Here is a 24,919-nt window from a genome sequence, read left to right on the forward strand (position 1 = left end):
AGGAAGATCACAAGAGAAAAGAATGTGAAACTGCTTTGTAAATTGTAACTAACTTAAGGACTTTCAAATCAGTACACCTTTTTAACTCCCCTTGGCATTCCCTGACCCTGAGCTTCCCCCAAACCTTTAAACCAAGAACCCAGAGAACCAGTGATTTGAGGAAACTGGCAAAAGGAGTTCAGAAGTATTGGTCAGGAGGAACCCCCCCCAACAAAGCCAATTTTCTCACCGTAACTGCCCCAACTGGGCACCATGGGACATTAGTCTGTGCCACAAGAGGGTTCTGACCAGAGCTCACATTTTCAAAGGGAAAGCATGGAACGAGAAGCTACCTGGCTAGCAAAATGATCACCAACCTAGGATTTAGGAATTCCTGGTTGCCCCCCCTGCCCCCCACTCCCACTTCCTTTCAAGCTGAGGTGCTGACAAGACATTTCCTTTCTCTGGGTTTGAACCCCTCACCTGTAAAAGGAAGGGTTTGAACTCTGCGGTTTCCTATATTTGTCATAAGGGTTTGCTTGGGTAAGGCAGTTCACCTCTCTGGGGCTCAGTTTCCCCTTCCATCAAGTGAAGGGATTGGGCTCATATCTATGGCTCTCAATCCCGACTGCTAATGAAAAATCACCTGGGGAAGATTTTTTTATTTTCTATTTTATTTTATTTTTTATTTGGGGTGAGGGGGCGGTACAGAGGGAGAGAGAGAATCCTAAGCAGGCTCCAAGCTTAGCATGGTGCCCAGTGAGGGCTAGGTGGGCTCAATCCCACAACCCTGGGATCATGAACTGAGCCAAAATCAAGAGTCTGACCCTCAACTGACTGAACCACCCAGGCGCCCCAGATTTTTTTTTTTTTAAATATCAACGTGCAGGCCCTGCTCCAGACATGGCTGAGAACCACAGTACTATTAGTGTATGACAGCATGATGTTCCCAGTGCAGGAGTGGTGGACAGAGTCACCTAGGCTCCTGATCCAAAGCTTCAGGGCTGCCAGTTCTTGTGCTTGCCTTCCTGTAGGCTGATCTCCTTTTTCAAAGGTCCAAGGGACTTCTTCTAACACTTGCAACATAAACATCTGGGGGGACTTGTTAAAAAATACTCTTCACCTCACCCACCATTCATGGATCCTGACCTGGGAGCCCACTGTGGGAGAAGAAATCCAGTGAGGAAGGGGCTGTAGTGGGAAGGAACTCAAGTTAAAGGCCATGGAAGGGTCTTCCCTCAGACCCCTCGGGGAGTAGAGGACATTAACCGAGCGCTCTGCTTACGTGGACATTAAAGCAACCTAAAATACCAGGCTGAATCAGATAGACAGGACAGACAGTTCTCTGGAAAATTTTGGAAGAATCCAGACACAGGGCACTTTGCACCAGCTTCACATTCCTACCCTACATCACTCTATGATGAGGCCCACTACACTTGGAAGTGCATAGTGACTGTGCTCTTGAAGTAAAGCCTTATTGGGTATCTCATGGGAATGGGGATAGATGCCTGCCATGAAGAATTTTCACTGAAAACAAAAGAAATCATTGGATATTTCTGATAATTCTGAATTAATCTGATAGTGTGGAGTGGTAGGGGTTTCTATTGGAATTATCCGGATAATTATATGGTACTCTACTTTTGATTAATCCACAGACCTGTTGAAGATTCTATCGGGGTCTGATGTTCCAAGGGAACCATAGCGGTCCCCATTTTTCTTCCACTTCCCAGGTCCCAGCCAGCCCTTATGGTGGCACCACCATCACACCTACCCCCAAGAATAAGAGAAAATGAAGAGTGGGATGAAGAGAGGAAATAAGCTCAAGAAAGGAAGAGGGCAGAGCACATGGATGAGGCAAAGCAGGAGGGAGGAGGAGAGGAGTATAGAAGGCATTCCGGGTGTGCCCGGCTGGCTCAGTCGGTGGAGCACATGACTCTTGATCTCAGGATTGTGAACTCAAGTGCCACATTGGGTGTAGAGATCACTTACAAATAAAATCTTAAAAAAAAAAAAAAAGGCATTCCAGAGACATTTTTACCTTCAGAGCAACATTGGAATGAATTTGAATAATTAAAAAAAATGCCTGGTTTACCTTGCTTCACCCCATCTCAAACTTACTTTTTTCTTTTCTTTTCTTTTCTTTTTTTCAAACTTACTTTGAAGGATACTTGTGCCAAGTCTACTTTCCTAAAGCAAAGCACAGACTGGAAGGGATTATCTAAGATATTTTTTGAAATGCTTTCATTTGAAATGTGCAGATAATTGGCATAAAATTTTTCACCTGAGTTTTTATTTGCTAACACTGCCATGGACTTCAGCCATTTCCCCATGTTTGCTCTTTGCCCTTTTGCAAAATTTTCTTTACCCTTGTGGACTGAAAGCAATCTCCTTAGTTACAGAATGAAATGACTGACTTACCTGGTATTGAGGACGTGTCTTCGTAATTCCAAACCAAAAGAAGAAAGCCAGTGAGCAGCAGGATTGGCATGGTGGCCACAGGCATGACTTCGGGCATCATGCTGGTGATGTTATAATGCATTGGGTTCAGCATTTTCAAAACCATCTTTTGTTCCTTGATCTCAGGAGAAACAACTTAAAGTCCTGTGGAAATCAGAGGAGCCAAAAAAAAAAAAAAAATTAGAGAATCCTCCGAAGGGTACATCCAAGAGTCCCGTTGCTTCAGAGGATGCTGTAGTGCAGAAGTCAGCATTTGTTTTATAATGTGATTGGACACCTAGACAAGACAAACTTGTGGTTACAAGTCAAAACAAGCAGGCCAAAGGAGATCTTTTGGCTTGAAGTGCAGCATTTCTGACCTTGGTAGAGTCTCACGTTCGTTTAGACGCTTGGTTTGATAGAACCTTATCATCTTGCCCTTGAGTGGGTAGAGTGGCTGAATTCCCAATTGAGAATCAAATTTCTTACCAAAATACAAGAAAACGAAGCTCATTCCAGAGGTGGAGCCATTCTGGACTTCATCAGCAGATATTGCTCAGGCAATCTTTTTCTCTTGACACCAAATCAATTTTTGAAAAAGTAATCCCTAACCCCCTTCCTTGCTCAAAATTACTTCCCCCCCCCCCCCCAAGAGTAAGCTTCTCTAGCAAGAATAGTTGCTTGGGCATTGTTGAGGGATCCTCAGAGCCTCCTACTGGGTTCTGTGTTGAATTCAGTGTGACTCACTCAGAATGATCTTTCTCTATTGGCTTTAATAAGACTTAAAATCTCTTGTACCACAGGCTAGATGAAGCAGTGCCCATGGGGGCCAGTGTCAGAGGTAGTAGGAGAGAAGAATGAGAAAGGGAGAATCAAGGGAGAGGAGAAAGAGGAGGAATGGGGAAGGAGGAAGGAAAGAAAGGACAGAAAGAGTAGAATGCCGCCAGCGATAGGCTCAGGTGCCACTCATGCCTTGCCCACAGCAGCTAATCTCTTGTGCAAGACAGTTTTCAGTTTCATTTGCTGGTTCTGTCGTGTTTCTCAACAATGTCATGTTGAGTCTGTCTTTTCAGTAAGATTTTCTAAGACCAATACTCACAGAGGAGAGTTTCAGGGACGGTGGTTTGTTGAAGAGACCTAGACTGAATAAACTTGCATAGCAAGCCAAGAGCGACCATTCAGTGTGGTCCTGGTGCCAGAAGACTGCTCCGAGGATTACCCTCCCTTGGAAAGCGACCTGAGTTCGAAGGACTTGTAATGCCTCTGAAACAGATTTTGGCAGGATTTTATCCAAGGATAGTTCTAGATCCTTAACCAGAGCTTCTAAATGGATTTCGGATACTCTGTGAACTCCCTGAAATGCTGCATAATGTGTTGTATCTGCTCACCTGAAAGGAAAGGGAAAAGAACTTCCATCAGATTCTTAAAGAGTATGTAATTACATTTCTCCCCTGATCTATATGAGATCTTAAATATCCAGTTAAAAACCCATTTCTGGCAATTAGAGAAATTTTGTAATATATTTGAATTTATTCAGTTGCTTGATTCATATTATTGATTCATTGTATTGCACCATTTAAATAATTATAAACAGTTAAGTGCAAGGCATTGAAAATGCCTGCATATGTGTTGGGCAGTTTGGTTTTTCTTAAATATATATAAGATGAGGCTGAAAAGTCAGCAACGTGTCTGTTACCGTCCAGTTCCTTTGCTAATGAGTAGCTGCTCTGAACAGGTTGAATTTTAGGTATTGAACTTCCATTGTGGAATTTTTTACATCATTGTGAATAAGCTCCCTGTGACTTTATGACAGCCAGGACCCTCAAGGTTTCTGTTGTTATTGACGAGACCTGAACCCAAAGTTAAAAGTTGTAAGTGAAGCGGAGTCTTGGTGGCTCAGTTGGTTAAGCGTCTGCCTTCGGCTCAGGTCATATTCCCAGGGTCCTGGGATCAAATCCCACATTGGGCTCCCTGCTCAGTGGGGAACCTGCCTCTCTCTCTCCCTCTGCTCCTCCCCCTTGCTCATGCTCTCTCTCTTTCTCTCAGATAAATAAAATCTTTTAAAAAAGTGTGAGTGAAGAAGGTGATTCAGACAAAAAGGAGAAGATGCAGCAGAGGAAGTGATACAGGCAGACACTTCACATTAAAGAAACTCTCAGGAAAAAAAAATTTTTTTTTCGAAAAAAAAAAAAAAAAAAAAAAAAGAAAGTCTCAGAGATATTTCGCAGCATTGAAATCACAAAGAATAACATGCTGGAAGCTTACGCAAATTTATAAAGGAGTATGACAATTCACCAAGGCATAGAAAAGATGCTCCATCCTTATCGTAAGTTATACAAAGAGGAGACGGCAGCAAGAGATATTCAAATACTCTCATTTTTTTTACAAACAAAACACTTTTAAGAATTGCAGTGTTTCTGATGTTTACAGTGTATTATGATATGGATCTTACTATTTTTTTCGTTTCCATATACACTTAAATCCTGTAGTATAAGAGTTTTTAATGTTTCAACATAAATTTTAAAGGCCATGGAACACTTGTATTTTTTTCTCTCAATTTTCTTTTTAAGGTTTTATTTGAGGAAGAGTGAGAGCAAGAGAGCACAAGCGGGGGTGGGGTGCAGAGGGAGAGAGAGAAGCAGACTCCCCGATGAGCAGGGAGCCTGAGGCTCGAGCCCAGGACCCTGGGATCACAACCTGAGCCAAAGGCAGACTCTTAGCCTTAGCCGACTGAGCCACCCGGGAGCACTTGTCTCTCGATTTTTACACAGTTTCACTTTTTATGGTCATTGTTATGGTCTTGCGCTACTGTGTAAAGCAAAGACTGCCTGTATGTCTAAATGTTTAATAGGGCTTAGAAGCCTGGTTCCTCATCTTTCTCAAAACTATGTCCTAAACATGCCCAGAGTGTGAGGTTTGTTTTTTTTTTTTTTTAACGCTTACAGAGCATTTCCTATGTGTCAGGACATTGTTCCAAGTGCTTTACAAATTCTAACTCATTCACCCTCACAACCACCCTGAGCTAAGTAAGATGATCCCCATTGTACAGATGAGGAAACGGAAGTGTGATAAGTAGGGCACCCAGCTTGTTTGCTGCAGAGCAGGGATTAGAGTCCATGTAGTCTGTCTCTGGAGCCCATGCTCTTTTGGTTTTTCAAGTTTTTATTTAAATTCCAGTTAGGTTAACATACAACGTACGTTAGTTGCAGGTGTAGAACCTAGTGATTCATCACTTAATACGACACCCAGTGCAGACCCCGTGCTCTCAATCATGCCATTTTGGTGCCTATTATGGGATTTATTTGGTCTCTACATTCAGGAACTTTTTGTTTGTTTGTTTGTGTTTCTGTTTTTTTAATGTGGACTTTACACTCAGTGTGGAGCTCAGCATGGGGCTTGAACTCACAACCCTGAGACTGAGCTGAGATCAAGAGTCAGATGCTTAACTGACTGAGCCATCCAGGTGCCCCAGGAACTTTTTTTTTATAATAATTTTTTATTATGCTATGTTAGTCACCATACAGCACATCCTTAGTTTTTGATGTAGTGTTCCATGATTCATTACTTGTGTATAACACCCAGTGCTCCATGCAATATGTGCCCTCCTTAATACCCATCACCGGCCTATCACAGTCCCCCACCCCCACCCCCACCCCCCCCAAGCCCTCAGTTTGTTTCCCAGAGTCCATAGTCTCTCATGGTTCATTCCCCCTTCCGTTTACCCCCCCTTCATTCTTCCCTTCCTTCTCCTACCGATCTTCCTGCCACTTCTTACGTTCCATAAATGAGTGAAACCATATGATAACATTCAGGAACTTTTCAATCCTAAGCTATTTATGTTCATTTCTAAGCTATTCAGAATGACTTCCTTTGAAGGAGTAAGCTTTTCAGACCTCCAAATACCACAGCTGGAAAGGTCCTGTCAAATTCTTTCCTTCTTGCATGTTGGTTTTCCTGTTCATTAGAACATTCTAATGTGCTGCACAGATAGGTTGGTTGAACAGAAGCCTTTGAGTGGTGGTATAAGAATGTAGGAAGGTCCTAGAACTTCATAAGGGATGCTTATATATCCTCTGTGCCAGGAATACCCCCACGCCCCCAAACACACATACCCATATGCGTGGCCCTCAAGTGCCATGTTCCTTCAAATGCCATTGCGAACTTTGGGGGCTCCAGGCATTTGTTTGCCGAGCGGTCTCTACTCTTCACTCAGTGGGCGTCCCACATGGGTCCTGGTACCAAAGAGGAACCAGATCGGTGTTCCTGTGCTGTGTGGAACCACAGGTTCCTAACACCTTCACTTACTGCCCCACAACCTCAGCATGACGAAATACCAGCCCTACACCCAAAGTCCCCAGTGCAGGACAAAGGCTGCTGGGGACACTGCAGATCCTGGGTGTCCTGGTGCCCTGAGTTCAGGATACACTCAAGGCCCTGCAGTGCCAGGAGGGGCTCCCAGATGTCTTGGTACAGCCTTGACTCTCTGCAGGGTGGGGAAGCAGGCAAGCCTTGCAGGAGTGCCGCCCAGCCTGGCCAGATCTTACCAAATCTTGCCTTACAGTATAGGGGCGAGCTGTCCAGAGGACCCAGCCACCCTGGGTCTGAGGGCCAGGTGCCCAGCCTGCCCTTCCTTTCCTTCTCTTCACTACACCTGGTCTGTCCCTCCTTCACGTCCCCACTCACAGAGAAATGTGACCCAGCTACCTTGGTTCTCCCTGTAAGTCCCTTACAGAATAAAATGAGGCATTCATTCTTAAAAGTTCTCTCCCTCCTTTTGTTACCTCTCCTTCTAGAAGGTGAGTTCTCCAAGGCCAAAGATCTGTGTCTCTCTCCTTCACGACTATATCCTACTCCCAGAACAGTGTCCTGAACTTTGTATATGCTCACTGCAAGCCTGTTGCCTGGGTTTGCAGTTTCCACATTCGTTCAGATTTTACTCCCCATTGCAACCTCCCAAGACCCTTCTTCTCAGACCTTTCCTTTCAGTCTGTCCTGTGCACTGTTGCCGGGGCTGTTTTTCAGTTCAGTTTTCATGACATCAGTTCCTTGCTAAGCCTTTCCTTGCTTCTAGTTGATTGCAAGTCTTCCAAATTCATCCTCATTCAGACTTTTTTCTTGGCTCTCTGCACCAACATTCTGACTCCTCACTGACCCAACGACATCCTACCTGGGAGCTCTTCCTCTTGCCTCCCACATATCTCCCCAGCTTGGCTGGTTCTGCCCCATCGGCCTACCAGGAAAGGTTTGCTTCCTCCTCTCCCATCTCTGAGCCTTCTCTTACCTGGTATATATATACCCCTCCTCCTTTCCGTGACATAAGTTCGGGACACTCTTGCTTTTGACTGCCAAGTCAATCTATAACTCAAGAGCCATGGATGGTTTTATTAAACATTTATTAAGGACCTCGTCTGAGCAAGGTACTACATTCAGACATGAGAGGCATAAGGCAAGTTCCAAGGAAGGTGCTGTTAACCCAGGGCCTGGTGTGAGGACTACAGGTCTCTAGGTTGACAAGCAGAGCTGCCCATGAACTGCTACATCAAGGAAACACAGCTGGAAAGAAACTCTGAGATCTTCCAATAATACAGTTTTCTCCCTTAAAAAATGAACCAACCACATGAGGTCCAGGGAAGTAAAGATCCACTTGTCAGTGGTCCCTTAAAAGTGGGAAAAGTTCACCCGAGTGCACATTCTACGATCTGATTTCCATGACACCCTCCTACTGGGGTCATGACACTGCAGGTTCTAGTCATTCTTCCCAGGAAGCTTCCAAGTGAGTCTCTGGGAATTTCTTGTTCTGGAGCAGGAGAGATAATAGGAACCAACAAGGGACACCTGGAGGGATAAACATTGTGTGGTTGGCCTGGACTCCTCTTTAGGGACCACTGGCAAGACCTCAGCCACTGGCATTCTAACCACAAAGGGAAGACTACTGACAGTGCAGGAAAGGCAAGTTTCCCTCTCTAGTAAATGCACAGCTGCCAAGACCCACATTTCACATGAACATGCGGATCCAAAGCTCTTGGGCATCAGGCAGAATTGGGGCTTTCTTCCTCATCTTTAAGGTCCCGTGACTTCAGTGCACATTTGTAGAAATGCTCCTTTCTTTGCAATAGCGTACTGGCCAACTACCAGTAGGCCTGGCTGCTCTGTTACCTTAGCTTTCATCTTTGCCCCTGTGAGGGTGCCCTCTTGTCCCTCAGATACTTAATCCGTTGTCTTCCCAATGGCTGGATCTGATATCCTCTCCCAAGACAATTTGTTTTAAAGCATAGTCAGCAGAGAGCCCCAGGCAAAGCCTTCTAGATCTTGATCATTCAAAGCCTTTCAGGCCACTAGACAAGGTGTGGGTATTGTGGAACCAGAGGCCCACCATGGGGCCCACAGACCCTCTTGCATAGAGGCTGCCTTACATCAACCCATACTTTTCTTACTAGGACCTGTCTCATGGAGGGGGCAGAAAGGGCCGGGCTGGGTATCATTCTTACAGCAGCAGCCATTTCTCTAAGAGGTTTCCTCCCACTTCACTTTTCAATTCAGTTTTATGAGACCTGACATGTTGTCTGGCTTCTGAGAGAACAGGTAATTTTTCAGCCTAATCTTGGCTTTTAACCTGAAGAGGGAAAAAGCAGAAGTGACAGTATCACAGGAGCAGGATTTGGGGTGGGGGCCTGACTTCAAGTCTCAATGGCTAACCAGTCCTGTGAGCGCGTTTGCTCCCCAAGCCTCCCTGAGCCCGGGCTGAGGAAGCCGATTCTCTCTCTACCTTAGGACATGGAGACAAGGGTTAAAGTGAAACCTCCAGAGGCCAGCACCAGTGATGTTGGCTTGTGTTCCTCAGGCTCAAACTCTCTGTGGCACATGGAGTTGTGGGACTCCAGGACTCTGGGAGCAACTATACCAGGTCCCCAAGTGGGACTGCCTAGAGTAGCCCTGATGCCACCAGCTGGAGAGGCCCAGAAAGAGAACCTCTTTCTTGTGGCAAGATCCAGAACCCTACCTCAGCCTTGGTGCCCAAGATTTACTACACCGAGGTCCCAAGTGGCCTTGCTTTAGCTCACCTACTTGGATGTGATAAGCTCTTGTAAGGGCAATAACAAAGCTGCCTCCTGTATAGAACACCCAGCTGCCTCTGCAGTGGGATGTCTTTTGTCATCACCACAGCATAAGTTCCTCCAGAGCTAACAGTCACATCTTTCTCCTCTCTGTGGCTCCCATGGAGGCTACGTGAGTGCCTTGTACCTAGTTAGTGCTCAGTAAATGTCAGTGATGTGAATGGTTAGCAGATTAAACTTTTGGGGCCTGGAGTTGTCAAAGCATGAGGTACTCACACATCCCCAAGGGAATGTTTTCCATATCATATCTGTGATGGCACATGCCAAGTTTCAGCAATGCAGTAACCCACAGCCACCACCCAAACAGTCAGATAACAGCAGCTGGCCTTTCCTTGTGAGCTTATCTGTTGTTAAGTGAGCAAATTGTGAGGCCACAGAGATGGCCTAGAGCAGGGTCAGTCTCTGACAAGGGAGCCACACTGGCTGACCCCAAGTGCTCACGTTACTTAACCCCTCTGGACCTCCTTTCCTTAGCTCTAAAACACAGGGATTAGGCCATATGACCTTTTTTAGTTCTGTGTCTGATGCCGAGCATTCTTACACTTTATCTTAGCTTCCCCTCCTGGCCTTCTCTTCATTTTCCTTGATTCTTTTTCCTTGTGTACCATTGCCTTAGGCCAGCCAGTGGTGCCTATAGGCCCAGGTGTCCAGAGCAAAACTGGGATGTCAGGGAAGCTGGAGTGTTATAGCTCTTCTCATTCTCCTTAGAGCCCCAGGCCCATTCTGAGAACTGCACTCTGGGAAACACACCCAGGAATCAATGTGCAATGCTTTTGAATACAGTTCTGGGTTCTGGATCCCCTGAGGCCCATCCACAGACTTCAAATTAACAGTCTCCGGGGCCAGTTCCTTTCTCAACCTTCCACCTCAGTTTCCCAATATCCTAGAGGCTCTTTGCACATCAAACACTACCTTCACTGACCAGCGGAGTGTGATTTTCAAATTGTAAGTGAATGAAATTTCCTTTGGAAATTTTGCATTTCACTTGGACCCTAAATCTATAGGCGAAGCCTTGATGATAAGATGGTAGATTAAGCAGGCAATGGAATTGGTGATAAAAATTTAATGGGAGAATGTCTGATAACCCTGAAATCCCATCTGTGGCCCATCTCTCACTGACACTGTCTATGGCTAGACTTTAACCCTTGGTAGGCATCAAGGCTCATAGGATCTCTGCACTTCTGCCATGGAAGGTCCCATCTCATGGGAGAACATACACACATGCACACTACTGTGTTCACTCCCTAAATTTAGTATCTACAACATCCTAGGCACTGTTCTAGGCTCTAGGAATATAGCAATGGACAAAACGAGGTCCTTGCCCTCAAGGAGCTAATTTGGACAAGACAGAGCCACCTGTATTACTATTCATATAAGACAGAGCCACCTGTATTACTATTCATATAAGTCAAATTACAAGTTTAACCAGGGGCATCCTTGGGAAGACAAGAGAAACTGATTATCGTGGGAAGGTTGGCTATGGTTTGATGAGCAGACCTTGGAGGAGGAGCATTATTTTCAAGGTATCAAATTGAGGGAAAGGCATTGCAGGTTAAGAGAATGAGAAAAGAATTGACAGGGGAAACTCAAAGCTGCTCCTGCATCCCTCCCCATGCCATTAGCTTTCCTGTGTTTAGATGGACCCCCATCACTGTGTTATGTTCACTGCTACAGCTCTGCCTCAGTTTCTTCATCAGAAGAATGGGAAAAATCGTGTTTCTTGATATGGTAACTATAAGAAAGAGATAAAGCATGTTGGGGCCTTATCAGCATATCTTCCACGTAGTAAGAGTTCAATAAATGTTATTTGTCTTCAGTCTCCAGCAAGAACATCGGTCATAAGGGATAGTCCTGGGAATAGCTGGAAGGAGCAGCCTCTGGACTGGAGTAGTGCTCTGGGGGTCACCGAAGAAATCTGTGCTTTGGGGCAGATCACTACACCTCCCTTGGGCACTGTAAACCCCATTGGTGGGCGGTCTGGAGGTCAGTGATTCTATGACCCTTTTGTCACGGAGTAATTGGGGGCTAAGGGAGAGAGGCTGAGGTGTCCTGAACAGAACTGCAGAGTTGCAGAATAATTGATGTTTGCCTCCACTGCCCTTCCTCACCCAGACTTCCTTTTCTGTATCATTTGCCCACATTTTGTATCCTCCCACTTTCTTCTCCCCAGTCATAAGAAATCATCTCACCAAAATAATTGGTCTCCAGGGGCTAATCTTTCAACTTGTTCTCCCTCCTAGGGATATTTTCATTGTAACAGGTGCCTGGAGTGGTTTTTTGGAGGGCACAAAAGAAATGTTTGGCACTCTCTCAGCTCTATGGGAGCCTGCAGTCTAGTAGAAGAAAACTAATAAGCCTGACACTGTTGACAAGTACCAAAAGATATTACCACAGAGATATGGCCATAGAAGGCTTCGCATGAACAGTGAGACTTACCCTGGGCCTTGAAATGTGGTTGGAGTTTTAACGGTTAGAGGAGGACAGGGTTTTCTACGTGCTTGGAGGCAGGAATGAGTAAGGTGGTTGGGGATAATGAGACTGAAGAAGCTTGATTCATGTCTGGAGGCATTAATATCTACTGGTCGAGCTCTAAGCAGCGGTGGGGTTAATGAGGGAGGATCCGGGAGAGGCATGATTCTCTTAGTTGACCCCCTGGCTTCTAGTTTGTTCATGTACTCCTATGCTTGGAGACTAGAAGAAGGTTTGAAGAAATAGAAAATTCTACTAGCTAAACTGCCTGTGTGGGTGCTAATACTAGAGGCAGGCATCTTCAGAGCCAATTTGTGAGCCTTGTAAAAATATTTTAAATTCACAACTAATTTCACTTACGGCTCATTGTCAACAAGTGCTGGGTTTGATCATCCATTTGTTCCACCATGCTTGGCTTCAAAGGACCTTTTACTGCTCCCCAAATCAAGTCTATCATTGGTGAGTGAAGAATTGGCCCATTGAGATATCTGTATGTGGCTTTTTTATACTGCTGAGAATTCGGGCAGTTCCCCTTCAATTCTGGGGAATTCTTGGCTAATATTTCTTTGGATGTTGTCTCTCCCCCATTCTCACTATTTTTGCTTCCTAAACACCAGTTAGACAAATATTGAGTCTTAAGGATCCATTCTTCGTGTTTCTTACCTGCTCTTTTCATATTTCCCATCTCTTTTCTTTGTGCTATATTCTGAGATAATTCCTTGGTTGCATCTCCCAGCTCTTCAACAGTTATTTGGCTTTTCAGTCCATCCATTCAGATTTTCATTTCAAAAATCAAACTATTACTGGCCACTATATGTTAATTTCTTTATGGATGGCAGTATCTGCTGAGTTCTCTGAGGCTGTTATTAATTCAATGTATTATAGGGCCCTGTTTTGATTGATCAGTAAGTCTGTTTCCTCAGGTGCAAACTCTTCTGTTTACAGTTTGTGACTTCCTCCCATGGTGTTGGCATTCATCAGATTTTGGAGAGTCTTAATTATGTGCTCATTTTTGTGGCTGAAATTCCCCATTAGTCATCCAGCTGCCTCTGTTTGTCCAGCTTTTGGGAGAGGAAGAGAAGAGACAGGACGTTCTGGTGCAGTTTGTATTCCAGTCTGTTTATAGGAAGAGTGAGAAAGGGGTGGAACGTGCCACTAGTCAGAATATCTAGAGTTAGGCTTCTGGGCTTGGGTGCACTCTGCATCTCCAATTCCAACCCTCTGTGCCAATAGCTTCTTTAGAAAGAGTCCTTACCTCAGCTGCTGCTTGATAAGGGGATGGGAGATCTATAGGAACTCCTGAAGCCAGTTTCTCAATCTTCTTGTTGCCCTTCGTTTCCTCCTGCTCTCATAAACCTACTCTCTCCACGTATGGAGCCCCATTCGGTTTTGTATTGCCTTCATAGGGATACTTTTCTGTGTGTATTTTTATTTGTTTCCTCTATCAAGTTGATGCCATCAGTTTTTGTACTTTCAGAATTTCTGGCCCAAGGAGGGCTCCCTTCTTGTTTGAGTTCAGTTGTAGATTTTAAAAATATCTTTTCTATCAATTCCAGAGATTTGGGGTCACAAAGGCAGGCTGTCACATGTGCTTCATCCACCATCTTGAACCAGTTGACGACTGAGGATATTAGAAGTCAAGTGCCACAGACTTCTGAAAGCAAACCCAAAGAAGGGGCTCTGGTGATGTTTTTGGCTTCTATCATTGAAATGAGTGAGTAAGCTGCATAAGAGTGTCATCTGTTTGGTCCTGTAATGTCTGATGTAACAGTTAACTCATCAGTCCCACGGCTCTATGGCCAGACCCTGTGACAATAAGACAGCATTGTGGATGTCAGAGGTGCTCTAGACTTCACCCACGGAGGGTCCAGAGTTGCAGGTGGTAAACATAAGAGGCAGCAGGGGATAAAGAATGAAGAGAGATATACTAGGGAGACCCAGAAGAGCAAATATAGGTTAGACATGGAGGTCAGTGACCCAGCTAGAGGTGAGCAGCAAGCAGAAATCCAAACACATAAAAATGGCCTCTCCAAAAGTGAATGGAATAGAGAACACGGGGCATTTTGTCCAGGCATGGAAATTCTAATAAAATAATCAGCATTTCTAGAAGGCAGGCTAAACTTGGAAAAAGGCAATGGGTGAATCCTTCATAAGTGATAGTAGCAGTTTGCACAAGGCCTTGAACGATCTGTGACCAGTTGGAACTTGGAAGTAAGACATAATCAGCATTGTTAGTTTTTATGACATTATATGTGGGGAAAAATTTACTTTATAGCCCCATACTGTGTGACTTGAGGCAAGTTACTAAACCCATCTGAGCCTTCAGTTTCCTTCCCAGTAAAATGGAGATAATAGAGCCTTGAGATAACTTGGATGACATATCTATATAAACTGTGATAGAGTACAGATGGCAAGCATGATTTTGCCTGAGGCTCCATCTAACTCTCTTGGAGTCTAGGAGCAAAGCAGAAATGAACAATCTAGTGTCCCTTGAAAGAGAGAAACACCCTCAGGTAAGCATTCCGGGGATCCCTGCAAGGTTCTGAAATGCCACAGCCAGTGAACCAGACACATTCTCCCAAGGAGTCCACTCCTTCATCAAGGGCCTTCTGTTCTAGGTTCCATGCCAGGTGATGGGCACCTGAGGAACATGGTTGACAGGCCCCGTGCCTAGAGCTCATGACCTAGTAGTGAAGGCAGGCCTTGAACTAGTAAGCATAAAATTGAGACAAGATTTATTGGAGGGAGCATGTGGTCAGGTGCCCACTCAAGCTCAATCTGAAAGACAGTATTTTCCAGGAGAAGGAATGACAAAGGATGACTTATTCCAGGGAGAGGAAACAGCACTATTCCAGTAATTGGGGGCGGACATTACTTGTGCTGAAGATTTCTGGAACAGCTGGGCTGTAAGTTCTTACATGGTTTCCTGACTCGTCGAGGGAGTGAAGGGGGGACTGGCCCCATGTGCAGGTGCACTGGCCTGAATAGATTTCCACCATTTCTCATTAGAGTCACTAATGACCTGGGGCACAATGAGGGATCCCTGTCTCGATTAAAACCCAGTTAAAGTAACTCAAAGGAATCTTCACTCAACAGAATATTTTGAGAAGAAGTTTCATTTTCAGTTTGTTATGCTTACAAGTGAATGGGGAGGGAGGCTTTCTGGTGTTTCCACTCCTCAGGAAACTTTGGAAGCCTTTAACCCCATGGATGGAAACAGTCCCTGAGGCTCAAGTTTAGCTGAGACAAAAGTTGTGAATTGCCTGCTATTGATCCCAAGTTCTACATGGAAGCTGTTGGTAGGGGCCCTAAGAAATCAGCCAAGGGGTACAGAGGAAAATTCCCCCTTGCTGGGACATGATGTAGGTGGAGAGTACTTCTGGAAAAGCACCCTGAAGGCGACAGGCTCTGTAATGATGGATAAGTAAGGTGTTTGCCAAAGAGCTCTTTCCATACCCCTGCCCATGCTACAGGAAGCAGTCCTTTCCCCACATGGTGGGAACCATCCTCCTGAAAATTATTGCCCCAGAAATGATAAAGTGGCCCAAATAATTCAGCCGAATCCTGAGTATTATTCCCTCGATTTATGGGAGCCCTAACTTTGCTCACCTGGAACCAGACATTCAGAGTTAATATTTTCCACCAACAGACTCTTACTGAGTAAGGCAGTTTATCTGTATCACCATGGCGGAATCCAAAGGAGGCATGAAAGAAGTGTTTCTGTGCAGCTTATCAATAAAAGCACTGGGCCTAGAGATAATGCTCTCCATCCCCTGCCCCCACCCTAGGAATCTTTAAATGGAAAAAATAAAGATAAAATCTGCTGCCAGATTAGCTGTACAATCTTTAGGTCTTATGAATGAAAACTACACAAGATTCCATCTATAAAGAATCCAGGAGCAGGTTCAATTACCTATATTTATGAAGCTCCTATTTCTGTGAAAATCAAGGCAGCAGCCACCGGTTATGCAGCCCATTTGTCTGACCTGAGGATTTGGAAATTGGCCTTAATAGGAGAGGAAGATATTCACCTTGGCATTCACCCCATAAGTGCAGCAGTTGAGGGGTGAGCATGACAGCCCCGCATAAATCATTCTGGGCTCACCTCTAAAAATTCTGATCCAGTAAAGGCCTGGCTTTGGCCTATGTGGTAAATCCACAATATTACCATTTAATTGACCTGTAACCTTGGTTGGGCAAGTTACTTAACCTCCCTGAGCCTCGGATTCCATACCTTTGTAAGGGAGGTAGTACCTACCTTGTATAGTGGTTGGTGAGGATTTTATAGCTCATTTACTCAAAGCACCTAGTACAATGGCTAACACATATTCATTCTCCAATAAATGATAGACAAACTTAATGGTAAAATAAATACCCATAAAAAGACAAACATATCAAGAAGAAGAAAAATATTTAACTAAGAACTATGTTTTGAGAAAAGATGTATAGTCAGATAGCTTGGCATTGGAGACAAGGGGTAGACAGTAGATAGAGACTCATGGACTGGTTTGCCCAAAACAGTCCCAATTATGCCTATTGTCCCTGCACCATTATTACTAGTATTCCCTTTACTCTCAAAAGTGCTCCAGTTTAGATAATAAATTTTATAATCACCTTAATTATATGTGATTCTCCAGTGTGCTTTCAGAAGCAGCCACCCCCTTCTTTCTGCTTACAGCATCACACTACAGTGACTGCAGCTATTAGTAATAATAATGGCTACCTTTTATTGAACACCAAGCTTTACCTTACTACATCTAAGCCTCACAACCAGTCCCATAAAGATTTTACTCTTATATCCAGTTTACATATGTGGCTTAGAGAGATGAAGTAACTTGCCCAATAGTCCAGATTTCATGCAGTGTAGAATTCGGGGCTGGATGGAATAGCAGGCTTCTTTGTGGTCTTCCATCCAGGGAAGGGCAGAGCAGGTGGTGATTCTGTGAGGGTGAGGAGAGCCACTCTGGAAATTTCCTTTGCCAATGGAGCCGGTCTCCCATGACCTCCAGGGTCTGAACCACAAACACCTCTGCGAAGGGTGCAGAGCTGAAAGGAATGTTGGCTCTTGGGTTGGTGGCCAACAGGAGCTTTGCCTCCATGCCAGAGCGTGAGGAAATCCAAACAGGCCCTGGCTTCTTAGACACTGTGCTCTGGTGCCTGAACCCAGGGCACTGAGGTCAGTCTTAAACAGCACCATTTTCACTGCAATATTTTCTTCCAAATACTATCCCAGTGTGCTAAACCATATAAAAAACAGCAGCAACACGAAGATCAAGCCTGCTTTCCCTTTTGTGGTATCTTTTAGACTATAACTCTCAATCTGTGGGTCCTAATCTTGCTCGTGGATCACAACAGGTATTTTGTGCCTGCATATGTGTATCTGTCAGTAAATGTAAATCACAATAGCTAACACTTATTGAGCACTTACTGTGCGCCAGGCACTGTTGGTAGCACTTAGGTAATATTCTCACTTAATCCTTATACCAACTCTGGAAGATAGGCACTAATATGAAGCCTAGAAACTAGCAGCAGCTTGCCTAAGGTCACCGAACTACTGAGTGGTAGAAAGGGACTCAGATCCAAGCAGTGTGGCTCAGAAGCACACTTTGATCCTCTCTACTGCTTCTTGCTTTCTTCTCTCTCCTCTGCTCTATACTGGTAGCTAACATTACATATCCTACCTACTTCCAAAGGACCACAGGCTCCTTAAGCAGGCACTAGGTAGGACTCTAGAGCCCTGCCAGGGGATGGGATGATGTTCTCCTTCTTTTAGCTAGGATTGTGTGCTTTCTAAATCACTGCCTCTACCCCACAAAGCTTTTCAGATCTCCCAGTCACCTCTCTCATCTGTGTTCTCCTTTATTGCCCACGACCAGGGTCAGCACTTGGTGGACTTCTTCCATGACATTTCTAACATGTCTTTATTCCTGTGTAACCCATGTGCTTTTAAGCATGTGGCTTGACTCTCAGGTTAGGTTGTAAACTATCATGCCTCTCTCCCCAGTCACCTCCCAGCAGGACCCCCATCAGCCTATACAACACACTTGTATGATTTAGAAAGATCCACATCTGGGACGAAAACTTTGGAAAAGGCTCCCCTGCAGTGGAGCTTGGACTGGATTCCAGTTCCTCCTGGCCCCCGCACTTCTTCCCCACCCCATTTCCCACCCTGTCCCACCCTACGCCATCCTCTTTGTGTCCAGCAGGAGCTCTAAGAAAGAGGTGCTCAGTAGGTATCTATGTGTTGGCTGCCTAGAATTCTAAGGTAGGGCCTGTTGAAACTGTTACAAAAATTTACAAAAGCCAAGAGGACTATAAGAATGGTTTTCTTTTAAAATGTAAATCTGATTTATCCAATTAGAAGAGTTCAAATCCAAAAACCTGGGTGGGGGGGGGTCATCCAGCTTAAGTAGATGACGGAAACTACAAGGAACCAAAGTGGGCCGCAGCAAATGCTGCTGACGACAAATTTGACAAAAGCTTGAGAAAGTGAGAAAGTCTTAGGAAGCTGTAAGTTTAAGTAACCCCCCACCCCCAACCCCTACCATGATTTACAAGCTGCGGCAGTTTGGGAAAATCACAAAATTTCTCTCCTAGCCCCAGATTGTACATCTGTAAAATGGGGCTAATGATCCCTGCTCTCTGACCGTCCAGCGGATGATGTGATCACTAGAGGAGATAGTGAGGAGTAAAAGCACTCAGAGAATAGTGCTAGGTAGAGTTAAGACTTAGCGTTACTATCCCCTGTGACATCCATCAAATAATCAAGTAATCACAAAAGGAAGAAAAGAAAAGAAAAGAAAGAAAAGAAAGGAAATTGCATAAAAAATAATGGTGAATGCGTTGCACAAGGATCAAATTCTGGCAGATGCTTAAGTTGAGAAGTAACTGGAGATAGCTGGAAACATTTTGGCCATGGGCAAGAAAAGATGGTATAAGGAAATTACCCAGAGTAAGACCACATTGTGTTCTTCAGTTTCAAGGGAGATTTTAGGGGTAAATTGGACACAGCATACAGCTTCTTTTGGTTCTAAGAAAACCAGCTCCTTTGCCAAGGGAAGCTTCATAAGGCTTTCTTGTAGAGTTGCCCTGGGTAGGGAGGTGGGGGGCAGTGTTCTTAGGGCTGGAGAAACCAGGAGTGGTAGTTTTCCAAATGGAAGACTGCTAAACCCTGAAACTAGCCCTATTAAAGTTTTAAAAATGAGTCAAAAGAGGGAGCAGATTGGAAAGCTCTCTAGAGGTAGAGGGAAATGCCAGACAGATGGGGAGAAACTATAGGAAGCCAGTAGGAGTGGGCAGAGAAGAGACTGAGGACTTTCAATGTGGGCAAAGACAGGTGATGCATTTTGCGGGAAAAATGACCCAAATTATGTTTATGACTCATTTGTTGACTTTTCTAGAATCCTGAACTCCAATTAAGTGCAAGTCATGGTATTAAGCTTTCAGTATGGGTGGGTGTGGGGGGGGCAGGTAGGGAGGACACTAAAAGAATACCGTCTGTGCCGTTAAGGAGCTTTTGATACAGCTAGAGAGAAAGACATGAATACAAATAAAAATAGCAAGGTTTTCTGTGATCAACTCCACAGGAAAGGAGTATGCAAATTATGACGGTGGAGCAGCAAAGGGATTGACTCTGATCAGAGGAAGAAGATGGGAATCGGGAACTGTCTCTCGAGGAGGCAGTCTTTCTGGTCTTGTGGAATCATTAGAATTCTGCTGGAACTAGATGGCAGAGTGCTCTTGGCAATGGTGTAGGACAGGACTCAGGTGTATTTTGAGCATTTTTATGGAAGGCATTGGTCCTAAAGGGCTGCTGAAGCCTTGGTGAATGTTGGGAAATTTTAGGAGAAGCATTAACTATGAGGAAGTCTGTAAATCAACCCAAAGCATATATGAGTTAAACCATTTGCATTATAATATGCGTCCAGTGTGACTAGGGGTGTCTGGCCCCTTTGCTACATTGCTAAAGCACACACACAGATAGCTCACAAAGAGGTTAATTTGAACCAGCTGAGCTGGAGAGCAATTACCATGGGTCTTCAGGATAAAAGCCTCATTTAGAAGCTCAGAGATTGTGTCTCAGGCTATTCTGGAATTAAGAGGTTGTTGACTATGAAACCAAAGGAAGGAGAGGGCCAGGATCAGCCAAGACCTTTATCTTGTCAAAGAAATGAGTAATTAGCATTATTAACATACCCTTCCAGAACTTTGTCTGATATAAGAAAAGAGATATTTTTGGTTAATTATAGATCAAGGAAATAAAGATAGTAAATATGCTTCTCTAAAATTTTTTTTTTGGCAAGTGTTCCAGTTTGAACAAGCTAGTTCATCACAGATGCACAATGCCTTGATACAGTCAACCACAAGAGCACTTGTGTTATATACAACCAACAATAACATTGACCATTTGAACAAAGTGCTGTGGTAATGAGAAGGAGTCATTCTCCCTGGGGTAACCAAGGAGCGCTTCATAGAGATCACGATGGAGCAATAGGATTCCAAGGAGGGAAGTGCGGGACAGGTCCTACCAGGGAGAGCGAACAGCATGGCTGTGAGGGCCCAGTGAAGTGGGTGATGGGCAGAATACTAGAGTCCCCCGATTCTGGGCAATCTCTCATTGCCCACCACCCCGCCCCCGTATTCAATTGCTATTTTATCTCTGTGAGTCTCGCCTCTCCCTTTCCTCTCTATTCTCAATGTCTCCTGTGAGCTAAGGCTCTGGCCAGCCCTCCCTTGGAACAGAGTCACACAAATGCCCCTGCCTCTCTTCTCTCCTTCCACCAATTCTTCCTCCTTCCTGCTGACAGCTGTACAAAATGCAGAGCTCACCGTGTCACTGCTCTGCTTAAAAACTTGAAGACTTCCCCCACTCCTGGGTGCCAGGTTTACTTTTATTAATACAAAATATCCCCACGTTTGGCAAAAAAACACATACGGACTTCCTGTTCTACAGTAAAGAAAAGATAGTTGTACACTGAATCTGGAGAACAGACTGCGGTGACAAGTTCTAACTATTAGACAATCCCAGGAAGGCAGATGTTTGCTTCCTCTTTTGGCAGGCAGAGCAGGGGGTGCCCATCAAGTAGCAGCCAGCAGGGAAACTCAGTCACTGAGCTGGCCCTGAGTGGATTGTACAAGTGGTGAACAAAGAAGACATTGCCCACCCTTAGGGAGCTTACAGTTCTAGTAACGGAAACAAACAAACAATATATAGATAATCACTCAAGTAAGTACTTAATTACAGTTCTGTGATAGAAAAGGTGAGGACTCAGGAAAGATCAAACCAGGTTAGAGATGGTTTTCAACGCCTTGGGAGAAGCTGAAATTGCCTAGGGACACTGTGCTGTGAATGAGAGAAGGTCCCGAAGAACTCAGGAATTCAGGAACAGGCAAACGATCCTAAGAGAGAAGAGTTGGAAGGCATAAGGAAGAAATAGCATTTTTTAAAAGACTTTATTTATTTATTTATTTGACAGAGAGAGAGAGAGACAGCCAGCGAGAGAGGGAACACAAGCAGGGGGAGTGGGAGAGGAAGAAGCAGGCTTCCAGCAGAGGAGCCTGATGTGGGGCTTGATCCCAGAACACCAGGATCACGCCCTGAGCCGAAAGCAGACGCTTAACGACTGAGCCACCCAGGCGCCCCGGAAATAGCATTTTATCACCAAAGACAAGAGGAGAGAGTGTTTCAAGAAGGAGAATACGGTCAACTGTATCGGATGCTGCTGGGAGGTCAAGTCAGATGAAGACAAGATTTATATTGATATAGCAAGGAAGCTATTGGGACCCCAGCAAGAGCGCTTTCTGCCAAGTGGTGAGGTAGGAAGCCAGACTGGAAAGAAGAAGAGGAGACAGAGTGGAGGCAATACCCATGCATAACTCTTAAAAAGCTTGGCTATAGACGTAGAGTAGACAGATTAGGTGAGAGCTTGGGGGATGTGTTCAGTTAACAGAAGTTTTATTTGCTTGGACTTTATTTGTAATGGAGGATTTAGCATATATTTAAGTGAAATCCAGGAGTGAGATTTGGGTGGGAGAAGGGCCTGAAGATCAGGATGGAGTAGAACCTTCTCTTAGGCAGGAGGGGACGAGATCAGGACACCTGTGGAGTGGCTGGAGGGGAGACCCTCGCTCTGCTGTCATACAGGTACGAAGAGAGGACAGGTGCAAACACAACTGGCCAGGGTGTTCTCTGCCAGGCCTCTTCTCTGGGAATAAATGGGTTGGAAGCATGAAGCTCTGAGAAGAGGAAATGAAATCGTGATTGTGAATGTGGCTTGAGAGCTTCTAGAAAAGCACAGCAATACTGCTGGCCGGTGCCGAGGGCCCAAACAAGGCTGGAGAACATGAAGTGAGAGCCATGCCAAAATGTGCAGGCAGGTCATTTTCTTCAGTAAGGCTCATCTGCTCAGCACAAGCATGACTAGTTCTTCAGGTCTTTGCTGGGCAAGGACTTTTGGAAGGAGCATGATGCATTCAGTAATCTGTTTAGGGCATTCTGGGAAAAACTATTGCCTGTAAGGTGCATATAAAGGAAGTAAAAACAGAAAGAGGGGTCACGGACAGAGAAAGTGGAGGGACCACTGGTGTGGAGATCTCTCAGTGAGGGCACTTGAGCAAATGAGCTGGAAGAGGTGGCAAGAGAATGAGATTTCAGAGGAGGTGCAGATTGGGATGACGCCAAGATCCCGGCTGTGCCCGTGGGAGTGGCTAAGGTGGAGGCAGACAGTCACAGAAGGTGCAAGTGTCACGTGCCACTGCAGCCAGGGTGTTCTTACTTCTAGCAGCCACAAGGACATTTAGCTGCTTTTGATGATGGGGTAGAGAGGAAGACGAGGCTTCCGTGACTAGGGGTGACAGGATGAGTGGGTAGATGCTGTGAACCTCAAGCAGGTTTCAGCTCTTTAGAAGGAAAAAGGGAATAATGGTCAGAGGCAGCACTCTGGAAGACTCCAACCCCACCTCCCAACAGTGACACTGGGAGACTGATGATTGAAAACACATCCTCTACTTGAGCGGACAGATGGGAAAACAGGGCCCTCAAGGGGTCAGGCTGAGTGTGGTGCAGAGACAGAGCTGGAAAGATCGCTGGGGAAGAGGAGGAGTTGGCGGAGCCTGAGGAACGGGGGAATGGGAGCTGGAGTGGGAGGAGGGCAGGCAGAAAACAGTAGCAGTTCCAGAAATAGCAAAGTTTAGTGACAGCTGTGGCACACAGCTCAGTCAAGTCTGGCATTACCTAATGCCCTCAGTGCAACCCGTAGCAGCTTGGGATACATTGCAGAGGTCAAGACCACCCAAATTATGACAGGCATGGTTTCCACATCATGGTTTCGGAAGCCCTTTATGTCACTTCAAAGTGCACAGATGATAAATTACACCCAATGGGTTGAAGGATTAGTCACTAACTTTACAGAATAACTCTACAAAAGTAGCGTAAGTAATCAGACACCTGAGCTGATGAAAAACTTTTTTTTTTTTAATATTGAGTCCGATTTCATCTGCCTTTCCAGTCTCCTCCCCTGCCATGTGCCCTACACTGCACCCAGCTATACCAAACTAGTCCTAACTTCCCAAGCACACCATCCCCATTTGGGCCTCTTGAGATTGTGTGCGGGATGTTCCTCCCTTCGGTCTAGCCGCTGGGGTGGGGGCAGGCTAGCTAGTGTTTCCTGATCACTCTGTATGCCCCCTCCTTATTAAGTCGGGTGAGGATTTTTCATTGCTTCAGAGAAGCAGAACGTGGAGGGGAAAAAACATTTTCCTGGTTTTTGAGTTTCAAAATCCAGGCCCTGTTGGGGTAGGCAAGGACTGGCCACACTAATGGCTCTGGGGAAAGGTGCAGCTTATAGGAGCGAGGCTTCTCCCCTCCACCTTCCACAGAGAGAAGAAATCTCCACAGGCAGGAGGGAGGAGTGACGGAAAGGGAGAAGCTGAGGCAGGAGCCAGGCAGCCTAGAGGAGGCGGCTCTCCACAGGAAGCAGGGCACAAGACTGCCCTCTGTCGTGTTTCCCTGCCTTAACTGAAGTTTCCATCTTTAACCCACTCACCCTGCTAACCTGTCTCATTTTGGTTTACACTGTGCTTTAAATTTGCTTTTGCTGCCATCATTTAAAATTTCGAATACCTCAATCTTGAAAAGTCCAGGTTTCAGGCCTCTCTGGAGAAAAACTCAAAAGATCTGGCCACACTGGACTCACATTCCCTTGTGGCCACAGTCTGTTGATCCTTTCGAAGGGGGCAGGCACCCTACGTCCCCCCTGATTATGATTCCCTCATCATTACCTGCCTGACCTTTGTAGCTCTCTGAGCTACAGGTACCCTGGTGAGCAACAGGCCAGGTGCCAGGCTACAGGTTAGTGACTATGACCGGGCTTGATAAACCTAGCTGTAGCCTCAGAGACAAAGCAAATCTTAGTTTCGCCCGACACTAAGAAAAATAGTTTCCTTTGTGCCTAGGTGCACTAAGCCTCTGTTCGCCCCGTAAATCTGACCTGCTGTGCAGCCCAGACTCAGCTGAGGAAGACTTAGCTTTTTTTAAAAACCTTCCAGATCCAACCCTACCCTGCCAGGCTCAGGGAAGGGCAGAGAGGAATATATGCTAATGCTCTCACACGTCACATTATGTGCACAACACTTCCCTCTCACTAAAAGGCGACAGAGTGGCAAATGTTGGCGTATCCTAGAGGTTAAACTATGTACCCAAGGTCTCCCAGCTAATGAGTGACAGAGGTAAAGACCCAGACCTCCTCTCTTCCCAGCCAGTACCCTTGCAGATTATACTGCTTCATCCTGCCTCCGAGAAGGGCTGGGTGTGAGGCGCTCCCCGCCTGGCGGAAGGAAAAGCACTTCCCTCCTCACGTAAAAGGAGGTGGATAAGCTTCTGCCAGTTAATTCTCTAACCCACGGAGTCAAGGATTAGTCCA

General features: G+C 45.3%; 1 protein-coding gene across 1 annotated transcript in view; it reads right to left on the minus strand.

Annotated features, from left to right (window-relative positions):
- Positions 1-2,561, minus strand: part of CYP19A1 (cytochrome P450 family 19 subfamily A member 1) — a 35,670-nt gene extending 33,109 nt beyond the window's left edge. The window contains exon 1 of the mRNA XM_045812177.2: positions 2,398-2,561. Coding sequence (XP_045668133.1) covers positions 2,398-2,542 — 145 coding nt within the window. The 5' untranslated portion in view covers positions 2,543-2,561. The remainder of the gene's footprint in view (positions 1-2,397) is intronic.
- Positions 2,562-24,919: the final 22,358 nt, after the last annotated feature.

This window comes from Ursus americanus, chromosome 36, assembly GCF_024610735.1.
Source record: "Ursus americanus isolate L20-20 chromosome 36, mUrsAme1.1.p, whole genome shotgun sequence".
NCBI lineage: Eukaryota > Metazoa > Chordata > Mammalia > Carnivora > Ursidae > Ursus > Ursus americanus.